The sequence below is a fragment of the Camelina sativa genome, chromosome 17, assembly GCF_030686135.1.
Source record: "Camelina sativa cultivar CO46 ecotype springtype chromosome 17, ASM3068613v1".
In the NCBI taxonomy this organism is placed as follows: Eukaryota; Viridiplantae; Streptophyta; class Magnoliopsida; order Brassicales; family Brassicaceae; genus Camelina; species Camelina sativa.
The window spans coordinates 28,435,941-28,452,437 of record NC_141896.1 but is presented as its reverse complement, the minus strand read 5'-3'; the positions used below and the strand labels follow the sequence as shown (position 1 = coordinate 28,452,437).

At 37.6% G+C, this 16,497-nt stretch overlaps 3 protein-coding genes across 3 annotated transcripts; 2 read left to right on the top strand and 1 right to left on the bottom strand.

Annotated features, from left to right (window-relative positions):
- The first annotated feature begins 7,447 nt into the window (after positions 1 to 7,447).
- Positions 7,448 to 10,731, top strand: LOC147924425 (uncharacterized). The gene is made up of 6 exons (XM_087496767.1): positions 7,448 to 7,507; positions 7,562 to 7,797; positions 8,236 to 8,334; positions 8,399 to 8,827; positions 8,942 to 9,116; positions 9,997 to 10,731. Exons 1-6 carry the CDS (start codon positions 7,448 to 7,450, stop codon positions 10,729 to 10,731), a joined length of 1,734 nt encoding a protein of 577 aa, XP_087352893.1.
- A 3-nt stretch (positions 10,732 to 10,734) lies between these two features.
- On the top strand, positions 10,735 to 11,964 carry LOC147924424 (uncharacterized). The gene has a single exon (XM_087496766.1). It carries the CDS (start codon positions 10,735 to 10,737, stop codon positions 11,962 to 11,964), a length of 1,230 nt encoding a protein of 409 aa, XP_087352892.1.
- Positions 11,965 to 12,600: 636 nt separating this feature from the next.
- LOC147924423 (uncharacterized) lies at positions 12,601 to 14,563 on the bottom strand. Its single transcript, XM_087496765.1, has 4 exons — positions 14,266 to 14,563; positions 14,103 to 14,170; positions 13,252 to 13,929; positions 12,601 to 12,660 (listed from the first exon to the last, which is right to left on the bottom strand). Exons 1-4 carry the CDS (start codon positions 14,561 to 14,563, stop codon positions 12,601 to 12,603), a joined length of 1,104 nt encoding a protein of 367 aa, XP_087352891.1.
- Positions 14,564 to 16,497: the final 1,934 nt, after the last annotated feature.

Genomic DNA, 16,497 nt, shown 5'->3' with positions numbered 1-16,497 from the left:
AGAAAAAGAGAGTAACCAATTAGGACTCCCCATAACCGAACGCCAGCGAATGAGAAGTGATTCAAATTTGCTGGATGATTTATAGTCCAGGTTCTCGATACAATATAGTTTAGGTTCTCTTGTTGTCAATGTTTCAATAACATCATTTTCTATAAACAAAATCAAAATGACTAAATTTTAAACCCTAAACTCCGAATACTAAACAAAGTAAAAAAGAAATCCCAAATATTCTAAAAATCAATTTAACATATTGTAATTAGACAAAAAAATGGCCAAAATGAAAAAGGCCAAAAATAAGTATTTTTGAAAATATGTATTTATAAAATTGTATTAATAACAATTTCTCCTTTTTAAAGAGTTATACCCGAGAAACAATATCATAGAATATATTTATATTGTTAAGTTGTAGCAGTCCATCAAATATATACTTTACACCGGTTTATCAAATAAACTAAAGTTGTAACAATTCATCAAATAAACTATAGTTGTAACAATTCATCAAATAAACTAAAGTTGAAAGTGCCCCTTAATATTTAGATTCTATAATATTATATTGATTGTATTTTCTTGTGTTTGGAACCGATTAGGATTTGCGTAATACCTCTTGTTAACTAGATTAGGACCCGTGCTAGAGCACGGATTGAAATTTTTTTTATTTATATTATAATTTTATAATAATATATGATTCTGATTAACTAGATAGAATCCGTGCTAGAGCACGGATTGAAATTTCTTTTATTTATATTATAATTTTATAATAATATATGATTATGAAGATCATGATTAATGCTAGATTAGGACCTTAGAAACTTTTAAAATCAATCATATAAATGATATTTTATTCTAAAATTATAATATAAATAAAAGGAATTTCAACCCGTGCTCTAGCACGGTCCTAATCTAGCATTAAGGTTTAATTTTTAATTTCTGAATACGATCCCGAAGATCACGATTAATCTTATTAAATTAGCAAGATTTGATTACTTTTTATGATTGTGAGTATATTTTTATCCCTTTAATAACTTTTTTTATTGATGTGGTTTATCAATAAAATATATGGAAAATAAATTGGTAATATTGTGATTCTAGATATTTGGAACCATATACGTGATCTTCCGAAATAAAGTTTAGAATATCCATGAATTATCAATTTAGAATAACCCGTTTAATATTTTCTGCTACAATTAAGGTTTTATTTGTTACAATTAATATATTGATTAATTTATAATATATGTATAACCTATTTGTAACCATTTATTAAAATTATAAAGTCTACCAAAATAATGTTGTGTACTTCCGTTTTATTATAAAGGGGATTGGACCCGTGTTGTAGCACGGATTAGAATCTTTTTCGGTTATTATAATTTAATTTTTATTTAAAGTGTTGTATTTTCAAATTTTACTTTTAAAAAAATGATCATGTATGTTTGTTATTTGTCTTTTATTTTTATTTTTATAATATTTTAAAACAATCATAGTTTTAAAAATATGTTTTCTCGGAAAATGTTTAAAATGTGGATATTTTGTATATTTTTTCTTCTGATTAATAGGTCATATGTGGATTGAAAGATACTAAACAAACGATTTACAATGCCATAGTTGGGCCTATGTTATCGTAGAAGCCTATTATGTATTACTATTATTTATTATAATATATTATCCGATTAAAAAACCGAAGATATATTTGCTCCACGATTTATGGGATTTATGGATTTATTATTTATTATCTATATATGAAGAGTTGTTAATTTATGGTTAATGTATATCCTTTATATAACCTATTTGTGTGCATTTGTAATCATTTATAAAAAATATAAAGTCTACAAAAACTAAGTTGTGTACTTCCCTTTTATTAAAAGGGAGATTCGTTTAGTACCAGACTAAATATTTTGTGTATTTTAAGATACTAACCCGTAAAACACTATATGGATTTATATAAATTCTAACCCGCTATATAACATGATTCACAAGAATTTAAATTCTTTTTAGCAAGTTAAAAGTATTTAGAATATTTAAATTATGGATACAAATTTTTTTTAGAATAATTTAAAATATGTTTGGATACTAATTTAAACTTTTAAAGTATGATTATATTATAAATAATAACTTTAAATTGTGGTATTTATTCAAATGACAAGGATTTGATTATGTAAATCTTACCTAAAAAAAGTTACTTTGTCAAATGTACTTCCGAATTAATCATAGAAGGATTACAGGTTAGTCAAATAAACCAAATGTTACAATGGTTAAATTAAACTGTTGCAATAAATAATTTAAATCCATCTTAGTAATTTAGAAGATAAGTAATTGTGAAAGTATCACCAAAAGACGAAACTATAAAATACATTTATTCAGCATGCAAGCCATATTGCTTGAAGATGTTTTTCATATTTGAGATTTTTAATATTGTTAATGCATCATCTAAATTACGATGTATGCAACCCAAATATACTGCTTTTATGTAAACAAAAAAAATCTCTATTACCATACAAAATTATTAAATTGAAATATTCACTATATAATGTATCTGGGGAAAAAATTGTTCGCATCTTCAAATTATAATTTTATATTTAAAATTGATTAAAAGTCTTATTATTAGTCATTCTAAAAATCTTCAACTAGATCAAGATTAGTGGAATTTCTTCAAACTTAAAATGCTATATGCATGTTAATAAATAGTTTAGAGACTTCCGTCCTCCTTTTTAACAAACAACACCGGTGCTCTCCACGGTGAGACACTAGAACGTATGAATCCCTTGCTCCATAAATCCTCTAGTTACTTCCTCAACTCAACTAAACAAATACTCAAGTATGCCGACATCAACTCGCCGCCACCTGAATATCAACCCTCTTGTTCCTTCAAGAACCTCTAGTAACTTGCCAGTTAGGGAAACTTCCACAAGTTAGCTTATTCCAAAGATAGTTTTCCGCTTGGCAATTCTCCACAGCAAATCATCAATACGAACGTAATAAAACAAACAAGTACCATACGTTCGCATATTCTGATTCACCGCTTCATATGCTTTACAGGCCGCTAACTCAAACCACTTGACTTATTCCCTCCAACAAGCTTACCAAAACCTTGAATCTAGCACCCTGTCCATCTCCAATGAACTTCATCCAACATCGTCGCAACAATTAGTTTATCCTGCCATGAAGGCTTCTCGTGAACTTATGTATCTGGCAAACATGCCTTTCCCGGCTCAAACCTGCTGTAACTCCCCTTCCCGGGACTCCGGCACCACCGGCCTCACAAGATCACACTTGGGACCAACTTTATTACTTTATTACTGAGTAATAAAGTAATAAAGTAATCATTTTGTCTTGACAGAGTCAAATGTTATAAGAACCGGCCTCCGGCACCACCGGCTCAAATGTTATGTGTGCTCTCAAGGAAGTTGGTCCCATGTCTTCTACTGAAACGACCGACCTTTTTTTTTTAATAATAAATAATAAATATAATATAATAAAATAATCTAGAGCTAGTGGTCCCATACCCACTAGCCACCTAACCACAAACACATTCAACAGCGGAATACTCAATACCAATAACCAATAATAAACCAATAATATAACCAATACCATAGCATAAGCAATATCCAATAATCAATCATCAGAAAACATGAAACCATCAACCTAACAATGTTTCTAATGACTCAACTCTAGCAAGCTAACAATGCCAGACAACATCCAATCAAGTCCCTAGAACATCCTCCTCTTCATTGCCTGGATTCCACGATCACACTTTGCCTTTACCTGCACACCACAAACAACAATTGAGATGCGTAAGTATTATCACAAATACTTAGTGAGGCAATCCTCCCATCTACTGGGCTATACACACAAGCAATAAGATCTCTACATGCCACAAACAACAATCAATAAAACAAACCAGGCAATATACAAGCATGCAACATCCATCGTAACTGGAAGAGGGGTGTCGACCGACAGCAGATGGTGTCGTTTTCTACCTCTAAAACTCGATTTTAGGGATTCCCTAAACCAACCACGCAAACCGGACAATTAAAATTGAACCGACCAAACCGGCCACAACTGGTGTCGATCGATGCCTCACTAGAAGGTGTCGATCGATGCCTCACTAGAAGGTGTCGATCGACACCCTTACCAAATTACCAAAAGTTGGTTTGCGGGTGTTACATCTACAATTCATATAAGGAAGCATGTTTGGCTAGAGGTTTACTGGAAGAATGATACGAGGAAAAATCTTTATATTGTTTTCACTTTATAATGTTTTTTGTTTAATTATCCGTCTTGATAAAAATCATCAGTAATAAAGTTCTTTAAGTTATAACCTGATTATGAAAGCATATAATAAAAAGAAACCTATTTTCTAAACCGATAATCAAATATTAGATCCTATGAGTTAGGATTTTAGAAAACAAACCTTATTAGTCTGAGTTTGATATAACTTTCTGAAGAATGAGAAGAGAACGTCGCCAGTATTTGTTTTATGTACTTTTGTGATGGTTAATATAGTCACCTACAATAATATAATAGGCTTTAGCATTTCTATACACATTAGTAATTTCATTCGCTTAATATACTTTTATCAATGTACTAAGTAGTACTTATCTGTTTTTGCTTTATCTATTTACCAGTCATTGATTTTCCTGTATTTGAAACACTATAGTAAGTCAGTGCAAACCACAGATTGCTTATTTGATTTCTAAATGGTCATTACAAACTGAAAACTATTTACCTTTACTATGATTGTCGTATCCTTCGACTTGAACGACGTTGTTGTGTCCAATACATGAAATGTATAACACAATCAGAAATTAAATCAGTCACAAAATACGATTAAAACCGCGGAAATAATACACAACTCTATGTTTTAAAATCCTACTAATAAATTAACTTCAGCAAATCTATACAACTTTTGTTTTTTAAAAGTCGATTGGTGTTTGACAAAAAAAAAAAAAAGTCGACTGGTAAAAATGTAAAATCGGTGAACACAGGATTCAAAAGGACTTCAAATTAACTTACCCACATGATTGATTGCAAGACGGAAGTAACCAACAAGAACACGTTCCTGAAATTGATTAATTAGAAGTAGATTGCCCCTCATAAAAAGACGAAAGCAGCACTAGGAGCGTCAACTGCTACTGGACATCTTCAACTTCAATTGCTTGATCTAACATAGCTATACAGAGATTCAGAGGAATTTGACAAAATAGTGAACTAAATTCGGGAAAACTAGATTAAGTGATTAACAGAGAAGATTTTGGAAGATGGATTCGACGGTGAAAAAGAAGCTGAAAAGTGTCGTTTGCATTCCTTTTTTTTTCTTCTTAATCATTTGTATTGTATTTTTATTTTAACCAAAATTATTTGCTAAACATTATATAATGATAAAGGGAAATAAATGAAAAAGAAGTTACAAAAGAGAAAGAAAATATTCTCAAAAACACTCTCTCTCGATGGTGGTGGATCTAGGGTTTTAACCCTTCCATGATCTTGTTTCTGTGTTTGGTGGGTGATTGGGGTTCTCTCGGGATTCAATGGGATACGTTCTTCTGGTCTGGGCGAAGGTATGAGTTTATTTGGAAGTTTGAAGATCCTTTACTGCCGATCTGGTTCCGATACGGGGTTTTGAGGAGATTTAAACAAGGATATGGCTATCAATTTGGTCTTCTGGTTTCCTTTTCGAGGTTTCTTCTTACGGTGAGGTTGGTAAGATTGCAGTTGTGGGACCAACGCTGGTGTTTTGTGCGAATCGGACAAGGATGCGATCCTCATTTCTTTTATTTGGTTTCCTTTCTGGGATGCATACCCGCGAGGAATCTCAGGTTTTGTTATCAGCGGAAGCGATTCGGAAGAGTTGTGATGGGATTCGGGATCAAATCTCGCCGTTTATTTTGGTTAATATTGGAGGATACGGATCCGAAAATCTTCACTTCAGTGGTTGGGAGGGCTATTCTTTCCTTCCTTGGGAGATTTTTGCAATCGCGGGAGATTGGACAGATGTTCTTTCCCGTTTTCGTTGATCTGGGTTACTTTCTTAGTTGGTCTGGAGTCTCCTATAAAGCGATGTTGGATGCTATTGTATTGATGCACCTTTCGCTTTTCTCTCTTTATTGGTATAACAGCTTCATTGTTTTCTCTCTTTTTCACTCTCGCTGGTGTGGTCCTGGTTGGGAAGTGATGTCACAAGCGGGTCTTATGGGGAAAGGTTTGTCGGGACAGAAGGAGGTTGAAGCCAGACCAAGGCATCGTGTCAAAATTTCTTACTTTGATAACTCTGCACTCATTGCAGGCTACTCCAAAACGGTCATCGGAAGGTGTTTCAACCAACAGGTGCAGGACATGAAAGCTTTGTTGCTCATGCTACCACGTATTTGGCAGGTGGAGGGGAAAGTCGCTGGTGCTGATCTAGGTTCTGGTAAATTCCAGTTTGATTTTGATGAAGAAGCTGATATCCTTGAAGTATTGTCCATGGAGCCTTTTCACTTTGATTCTTGGATGGTTTCTCTGGTGAGGTGGACTCCGGTTGTGGATCCTGCTTATCCATCATCGTTGAAGTTCTGGATCTGGGTGTCTGATGTCCCCATCCAGTTCTGGCCAGAGCCCACCTTTCGCGATATTGGCTCAGACTTAGGGGTGGTTGAAGCGGTAGATGTTGACCGTGGGAGGGTCCAGGTTACGATCGACGGGCTTAAGCCTATCTGTTTTGAGTTTGATATTGAGTTTTTTTGATGGAGAAGTTACTATTGTAAAGCTTTTCTATGAGAAACTCTATGGTTGGTGCAAGAGATGTTTCAGTCTGTGTCATGATGAGACAGTGTGCCCATTGGCTACCAGTGGGGCTCAAGGTGGTTCGCTGGTTCGGGCGGATCAGGCTGACAAGGGACAACTTATGAGCTATAAGGGTGCGTTTATGGCTGAGGGGAAGAGACATACGGGTCAGCCTGGGCTCTTAGAGGAAACAATGGGAACCAGTTTGGCGGTTCACGGACTCGGGCTGAGCAAGACTTCGGAGATTCATCGCGGAAGAAGAATTTCTCCAAGGGAGCTTCCAGTTTGGGGTCGCAGGATCACAGAGGGAGGAATGGGTTGGTTCGGGGTCAGCCTCGTCAGCGTCAAGGTCCTCAGCTGCCTTTGATTTCGGAGGAGGTCAGGGGGACAGTTTTTGAGCAAAGGAAGCCCCGACAGGTCAAGAAATCTCTATTCCAGGAGACTGAGGCTGCAGATGTATCCATGGTTCAGGATGCTCAGGTCTCTGGTCCCCTTGAAGAGGGTCAGATTCCCGATGATGAGGGTCAGTTGCCTGAGGGTCAGTTGCCTGAAGGTACAGAGGGGACTCAGGGGACTGCGGGGTCCACTGTTTGTACAGGAGCAGTGGCTGTGGCAACGGGAGGAATTCCTGGTTTTAGCTACGGCAGATAGGGATCAGGTTGAGAACCCTGCGCTTGGTTCGCGGGATGAAATGGGGGAAGGTTCGGTGGTGGAGGAGAATGCCTCCAAGTCTTCCGAAAATTTGGAACAGGTAGGTTTGGTTGGAAACTCTTTGGTATCAGATACCTCTGATGTGGTTTTGCAGGATTCAGATACTGTCAGTGGGGATGGTATGGTGGACCAGAATGTTGAAGGTGCAGTTGGGAAGACTTTTGGGGTGTCCGGGGATGACTCGGCTTTGGAGGATGCGGAGAGTGATCAGATGCTAGTGGAGATTGATGGTGAAAAGACTGTAGGTGAGGCCAGTAGTCTTCCAAACGAGGAGACAGGAGCTCCAACCAAAGTGGAGATAGGCGACAAAGGGAAGAAGGGGAAGGGGGGGTCTCGTGCTTAGAGGGGTCTCTACTAAAAAACGGAATGCTAATTTGCTTTTGTCACCCCGGCGAAGACCTCCGCCAACTGGACAGGAATCTGGGGTAAGCGGTGTTGCTACAAGGACCCAGGAAGGGGCAAAAGGCGGTCATGGTGGAGCCAAGCCACCAAAACCAAACATCTCTAAATGAATATTTTAAGCTGGAATTGTCAAGGTCTCGGTAATAAGGCCACCATTGGACATCTCAGAGATTTATGGAAGAATCATAGGCCAAATTTTTTATTTCTTATGGAAACAAAACAATCTTTTTCTCATTTGGAACAATTTGTAGGCCATTTTGGCTATAAAAATTTAAAAACTGTAGAACCTGTTGGTTGTAGTGGAGGTTTGGCTTTATTTTATAATAAAGATGATTTTAATATTTCAATTTTATTGGCCACCAACAGAATCATTGATATCGCAGCGGTTCATAATGGCAAAGTTTTTCATATAACATTTGTCTATAGGGATCCGGTACCTAAAAATCGTGATATGGTCTGGGAAAGGTTATTGAGGATAAGTACTTTGAGATCAACACCTTGGCCGGGATAAGAAATCAATTCGGTGTAGGTTCGACCGGGCCTTAGGTACTGAGGATTGGCAAGATCAGTTCCCGGATACGGTAACAGAATATTTGCCTGTGATCGCCTCGAATCACAAACCCCTAGTGGTTAGTATTGGGGCCAAATGGCCGCGTGGTCGTCGGTGTTTTATGTTTGATAGGCGGTGGATTGGTAAGCCGGGGTTGATGGGGGCTATTTCTGCGGGTTGGAGGTCCGCGTGCGATCAGGATTCTCCTGATTTAGTGACCAAGATAGGGAACTGTCGTCGTGCCATCTCTCAGTGGAGGAAGGCACAAGTTCCTTATGGGAGGGAGACGATAGAGGATCTTAAACGAAAGTTGGAGGTGGCTCAAGCAGATGATATAGTTGGTCCGGAGGTGCTTTCGGAGTTAAATTCACAATTACGTGATGCTTATAGGGATGAAGAGATCTATTGGTATCAAAAGAGTCGGAATTGGTGGATGCGAGTGGGGGATAAAAATACAAAGTAATTTCAGGCGCAAACAAAGCAGCGGAGGGCTCGGAACCGAATAATTGGTCTGTATGATAGGAATAATAATTGGTCTACCAAGGATGAAGATATCTGCAATACTGCTGTATCTTATTTTGCCGACTTGTTTACCTCGATCTCTCCGGATTCCTTCGAGGAGGCTTTAAGTGAGGTGGACATGGTAATAACGGAGGAGGTAAATGAGCTTCTGAAAGCCCCGATGACGGAGGCGGAGGTTCGTAAGGTTTTGTTTATGATGCATCCGGATAAAGCGCCGGGACCGGATGGAATGACAGCTCTGTTTTTTCAGAAGGCCTGGGGGGTTGTCAAAGCCGATCTTGTTTCCATGGTCAATCGTTTTTTTGAAGAGGGGGTTTTTGATAAGAGTCTAAATCGTACGCATATCTGTCTTATTCCCAAGGTGGCCAAGCCGACCCGGATGACAGAGTTACGTCCGATTAGTTTATGTAATGTGGGGTATAAGATCATCTCCAAGATCTTGTGTCAACGGCTTAAATGGTGCTACCAAATCTTGTCTCGGAGACTCAGTCGGCCTTTGTGCCAGGTTGTCTGATTTCGGATAACATTTTGATAGCTCAAGAGATGTTTCATGGACTACGGACTAACCCGTCTTGTAAAGGGAAGTTTATGGCAATTAAAACAGACATGAGCAAAGCATATGATAGGGTTAAGTGGGGTTTTGTCGAAGCTCTGCTGCGCAAAATTGGTTTTTCAGATAAATGTGTTTCCTGGATTTTGTTTTGTGTATCTTCGGTTGAGTACAAGGTTCTGCTGAATGGACGACCTAATGGCTTGATTGTTCCGGAAAGAGGATTGCGTCAGGATGACCCTTTATCTCCCTATTTGTTTATTCTTTGTACGGAAGTTCTCATTGCTAATATCCGGAAGGCGGAGAGGGAAAAAAGAATCACAGGGATCAAAGTGGCTAATAAATGTCCGCCAATTATGCATTTATTGTTCGCGGATGATAGTCTTTTTTCTGCAAGGCTAATAAGTATCAATGTGAGGTTATCTTGGATATTTTAAAGCAATATGAGGCGGTCTCAGGGCAACAAATTAATTTTGATAAATCCTCCTTTCAATTTGGGCATAAGGTAGATGATGTCGTTAAAAGTGAGGTGCAGGAGGTGCTGGGAATTTCTAATATGGGCGGGATGGGTTCGTACCTAGGGATACCTGAGAGTTTGGGAGGGTCTAAAACGAAAGTTTTCTCTTTTGTTCGGGATCGTTTACAGAGTCGTACAAATGGTTGGACCGCGAAGCAACTTTCCAGAGGTGGGAAAGAGGTCATGATAAAATCAGTGGCCACGGCGGTACCGACTTTTGTCATGTCCTGCTTCCGGTTACCAAAAACGGTCACGTCCAAACTAAGTAGTGCCGTGGCAAATTTTTGGTGGAGTTCGAGGCAGGCTGGGGGGATGCATTGGTTAGCGTGGGAGAAGTTATGTGGGAGCAAGCAGTTGGGTGGTTTGGGTTTTCGGAATGTGGATGATTTTAACACTGCTTTATTGGCTAAACAATTGTGGCGACTTATTGAGGCACCTGATTCCCTTTTTGCTCGAGTCTTTAAGGGCAAGTATTATAGGAACTCAAACCCTATGGATCCCATACGGTCTTATTCACCATCCTATGGGTGGCAGAGTATTATATCAGCTAGATCTTTGGTAAACAAAGGACTTATTATACGGGTTGGCTCTGGTGATTCCATTTCTGTATGTACTGATCCATGGATACCAGCTCAATCCCCAAGACCAGCTATGAGTAAGGGACCTTTTCAGGACCCTTCTTTAAAAATTTCACATCTTATTGATCACCAAACTAATACATGAAGTATGGATATGCTTCTTGAGCATTTTACCCCGGAGGACGCTGTTTTAGTCAGGGCTTTACCTTTGGGTAATCCTCAGATGGTAGACGTCTTAGGTTGGCATTTTACAAAAACCGGAAAGTATTCGGTAAAATCAGGGTATGAGACGGAACGAGCGGCAAAACAGAGGTCTTTAGTGCCTCGGTTAGGGCCGGATATTACTCCGCTTTTAGCGGGGGTTTGGCGAGTGGCGTGTCCACCAAAGATTCGGCACTTTATGTGGCAAGTCTTATCTGGGTGTATATCGGTTTCGGCGAATCTGAGGAGACGGGGTATCGCCTGTGATCCAGGTTGCGCTCGATGTGGGGCTGACGAGGAAACGGTAAATCATGCTATTTTCCGGTGTCCGCCAGCTAGGCAGGCTTGGGCTTTAGCTCAAGTGCCTGTCGGCCAAGTTTCTTTTCCTACAGAATCTCTGTATGTAAATGTGGATCATTTTCTAGGGTCAGCTAATCCGGGTTCTCAGGTTGCAGCCTTTGCTTGGATTATGTGGTATATATGGAAGGCGAGGAATGCTCGTGTATTTGAGAATAGTATGGAAAACCCCGAGGATATCGTTAGAGTAGCGGTAGGGGAGGCATCTACATGGTTAAAGGCTCAGACAGAGGAGGTGGGTGAGGATTCATCAACACTTCCTAGTTCTCCTGGTCGAGTGACAGGGCGCGTGGGGTCTCTGCCGGTTGTTTTCTCTGGTCACAGGTGTTTTGTAGATGGATCCTGGAAAGCGGGAGATGCCTATGCGGGTGCCGGTTGGGTGTGCTCAGCCGCTACAGATGGCTCGAAGATGAAGGGAGCCGCTAATTTCCGCCAGAGTCTTTCCCCATTGCATGCAGAAGTAGAAGCTTTTGTTTGGGCTATCCGGTGCATGATTGGCCATGATTATCGCGAAGTGGCGTTTTTAACAGATTGCTCAGACTTGGTGAAGATGGTGTCTTCCCCTCAAGACTGGCCGGTCTTCAAGACTTATCTCGATGATATCAAGATAGACAGGGAGGAGTTCTCTTCTTTTTCTTTATCTTTAATTTCCAGAAATGCTAATGTACATGCGGACTCTTTGGTACGCCGTGCGCGTGCATCGCCGCATCATGTTTTGTTTGTAAACGACTTTCCCCCGCATTGGCTCATATGTTGTAAAAAAAAAAAAAAAGTTAATATAATGATAATGGAAGGCCTTATGTGGCCCATTTCAAAATGAATTTCATTTTACAAAAAACAAACGTAAAGTTCCTATGAAATGCAAATTTATTTTACAAATTAAACATATAAATAAATATTTGGACTATTAAAACGTAAACAAGAATATAGTAAAATTAAGTTAAAAATAACATATATACATAGAAAATTAGTTAATAATATTCTGCTAAAACAATCTTTACTGGGAAATTTGTAAAATATCAAACACTATAAAAAAATATAATATGTAATTGACCATTTTTATTAAAAGATAAAAATTATCTAACTCAAAGAATAGAAAAGCTGTCACACGACATTAGAAAGTAACAATATGAAAACAATAGTCATTTTAACAACACACAAACTCTAAAAAATAAATATTCCAATTCACAATACTAATATTAAATAACAATACTACAACAATATCAATATATGACCCCAAGAAAAATAAAAACCTACTAATTCACTTTGATAAATAGTAAAATAATAAAACTTACATTTAAATTCGATGTATAATACAATAAATCTTACCCTAACTAACTAACAATCGAAGATACAGCAAACCCACAATATATTTAAAAACAATATATAAGAAAAATAGTCCGAAAGATCAAAACTTAAAAATTATGAAACATTTGACCCGCGGGTTCGAACCTAGTTACCATGAATAGAAGTAACTACTGATGGCACTTTTCAAACTACTAGAATAGGACCCGTGCTAGAACACAGGTTGAAATTCTTTTTATTTATATTATAATTTTAGAATAAAATATAATTTATATGATTATTTTTAAAAGTTTTTTTTGGATAAAACATTATGCAATAAAATCATATGTTAAATATGATGACTTGAAAAAAAAAACCTATTTTGTAAGTTTTATATTATTAATTTTGTAATTTTATGTATGAGAAATAGTTATGTTTGTTGTTTGTTTTTATGTTAATTTTTGAACATGTTTGGTGAAAGTGTTTTAATATGATCCGTGCTTATGTATGATTTTATTTTCAACTATAATAAGATCTCGGAAATCACAATTAAGTGTGATAAATTGATCAATTAGGACCCGCACAGGTTGTAAGATTAATTAATAACCTTTTCTTTTGTAACCAAACTATATTTAATCTATAACTTATTTTGTAACCAACTTATAAAAACTATATAGTTTACAAAAAGGTTGTGTACTTCCGTTTTATTATATAGGGGATTATTTTTTTTTTTTTCAACAAAAGAATCAGCTCAAACGAGCCAATTAGAAGGAAAATTGTTTACAAACAAAACATGATGCGGCGATACACGCGCTTGACGTACCAAAGAATCCGCTCGTACATTTGCGGTGCGCGAAACTTGAAGTAAAGAAAAAGAAGAAAACTCCTCCCTGTCGATCCGAATGTCGTCTAGATATGTTGCGAAAGCTGGCCACGCATTAGGGGAAGACACCATCTTCACCAAATCTGAACAGTCCGTAAGGAAAACCACATCTCGGAAATCATGCCCAATCATGCATCGCATTGCCCAAATGACGGCTTCAACTTCTGCATGTAACGGTGACAAACTACGCCGGTAATTGGTAGCTCCGAGTACTGGTGGCGTTCCAAGTGACGAGGTACAAAACCATCCTGCACCTGCAAAAACATCAGTCGCTTTCCAAGATCCGTCAACATAACATCTATATCCTGTAAAAACCGGAGGGAGAATTGAAATAGTTCCTCGATTCCCAAAAGTAGAACCCAAAAGAGGTGAGGTAATTTCCTCCGTCTCGACTTCCAACTGAGCCGCCTGCCAGGTTAAAGCCTCTCCATCTGCTACCCGAACAACCTCCTCAAAAACATATGCGTTCCGGGCTTTCCAGATATACCACATCAGCCACGGAAAAGCCACCACCTGTGAACCCGGATTGTTATGACCCAAAAAATGATCGGCGTTAGCATATACAGACTCAGTCGGAAAGAGGAGCGGCCCCATAGGTACATGAGCCAAAGCCCAGACCTGTCGAGCCGGCGGACACAAAAATATGGCATGATTGATATCCTCCACATCCGCCCCACACCGTGAACACCCAATGTCACAATTCACCCCCGACGTCTCAAATTAGCAGATACCGAAATGCAACCCGATAAAACTTGCCACATAAAATGCTTTAAATTCGGTGGGCAGTGTACCTGCCAAACCTTAACAAGAAGAGGAGTGATCTCTGGACCCGACCCAAGAGCTCGGAACGTACCTTGTACTTGCATTCGTTCCGTCTCATAACCACATTTTACCGTATATTTTCCATTTTTTTTGTAAAGTGCCATCCTAAATAGTCTGCTTTCAAGCAACTACCTAAAGGTATAGACTCTATCAGAGGGACATCCTCGGGATCAAAATGCTCAATAAGCATATCCCTACGCCAAGAATTTGTTTGGCGGTCGATTAAATGTGTTAATCGAAGATTTGGGTCCTTGAAAGGACCGTTACTTAAGGCTGGTATCGGGAATTGAGCCGGAACCCAGGGATCATTCCAAACAGAAATGGAGGTCCCTGAGCCAACCCGTGAAATTAGCCCTTTGTTAACCAGAGATCTAGCAGATACGATACTCCTCCACCCATACGAGGGTGAATACGACCGTATTGGATCCATAGGATTTGAATTCCGATAATACCTACTTTTAAAAACCCGGGCAAACAAAGAGTCAGGATATTCTATCAGCCGCCATAACTACTTAGCCAACAATGCCGTGTTGAAATCATCAACACTCCTGAAACCTAAACCACCCATCTGCTTACTACAGCAGAGCCTATCTCAAGCTATCTAGTGCATACCTCCTGCAGGAGGTATATAGGGGATTATTATCATATAAATTCATGAACATCATGAATTAAAATTTTTATGAGACAAATGTATTTTTGTTGGCTTTGAATTGTATTTTAGAAAATCTCACAAATTCAAATTAAGAGATCTAGAAAAAGAAAAAAAATCATCCCAAAATGATTAGATTTAAAAGGGAGAGTTACTATAATATTACATAAAAACTTCCTTATTACAAAAGTAACACACAATTGTTGGTAATTACTAGAATAAACTATGTACCCATACTACCCCTGAAACTAGTGTTGAGAAAAAACGCAATTACGGTTAATGCCATTAATGGAAAAAAACATTGGGAACTGGGAGTAAGTCTACCGATCCTTTGACGGTATATTTATCTCGTACATCAAGTCGGTAGTTATAGTTTGTATAGTAAGGTGTCTGATTCAAGGTGTACGTACGATTTTTTTGGCACACTTAATTGTAGTGTTGGTACACTTATTTGTAGTTGTAGTGTTGGTACACTTAAGTTGGTAGAGGAATTGCCCTTGATGATAGACTTTTGTTTTTAGCGGGTACATCTATAGACGTAAAAGGGTGGGAAGATATTTATGGTAGGCTAATGGCATGTTGCGACAGAATTATGGGACAGACCTCGTCCTTTACAGATATTTTTGGTATACTTTGTTTGTTTTTTGAAATAATTTTCGTAGTGTATTGGTAGACTTCTAGTCTGTGGTAGATTTAGTAGGCATTCTTGACAGCTGTAGAGTCTTACCAGAATAATACAAATTTGTTTGAGCTGGCAAAGACAGTCTAGCGTTGCGATAGACTTATTGGAAGATCTATATAACTCACTTTTTATAGGTTTTTAATTTAGAAATCAGATGTTGAGATGAAAATCTATAATAGTTGAATAAAAACCCCACAAGTGAAACCAAAAAAATAGACATAAGTCGTGAAAAATAAAGTGAGGCAGGGAAAATTAGGGTTTTCAGTCGTATGTTAGAGGTAGAAGACGAGGATATTTTGGTAATTTCGGGTTCATTAAACCTAACATCGAACGTGTACATACATATAAACGTGTACGTACATATGAACGCATACGTACATAACGTTCTTGAGATTAGTGTACGTACATAACGTTCTTTTGCTTAGTGTACGTTCATAAATCTGTTTTAATGAACGATATTATTGTAATTTTGTAGTCATCTTCAACATATCTTCTTCTGCAACCCTAACTAATTGTTCACCGGAAATGGAACAAGTAAGAGATGTTACTAGAAAAAGTAAGGGATGTTACTAGAACAACCTATGTAATTCGTAATTGTTTATTTATTTATTATATTTTCGAGAGGTAATGAATAATAATTAGACAAAATTATATTTTAACTATAGAGGGTAATATTTAGATAACATAAATATATAATACTCAGTTCAACTAGGTACAACTAAATATATATTTAGATTTGCATTTATATTTAAAATATGAAAATGATAATTAAGGTTTATACGAATTTCTTTACACATTGAACTATTAAAGAACCATGTTTAATCAACAATACAATAATTTATCACTTTCTAATACATACTATCGTTTTCACATAAAACACTCTTTATAGTATAAGGAAGACTTAGTAAGCGATCACCTCAAATGAAGCAAAAGAGGTGAAACCCAAGTTTTTATGAACATTGTGTTATGAAAACCTTGTACATGCTAATTAATAGTGATAAATCTTGTGGCCAACTGCTAATTAATAATTTAT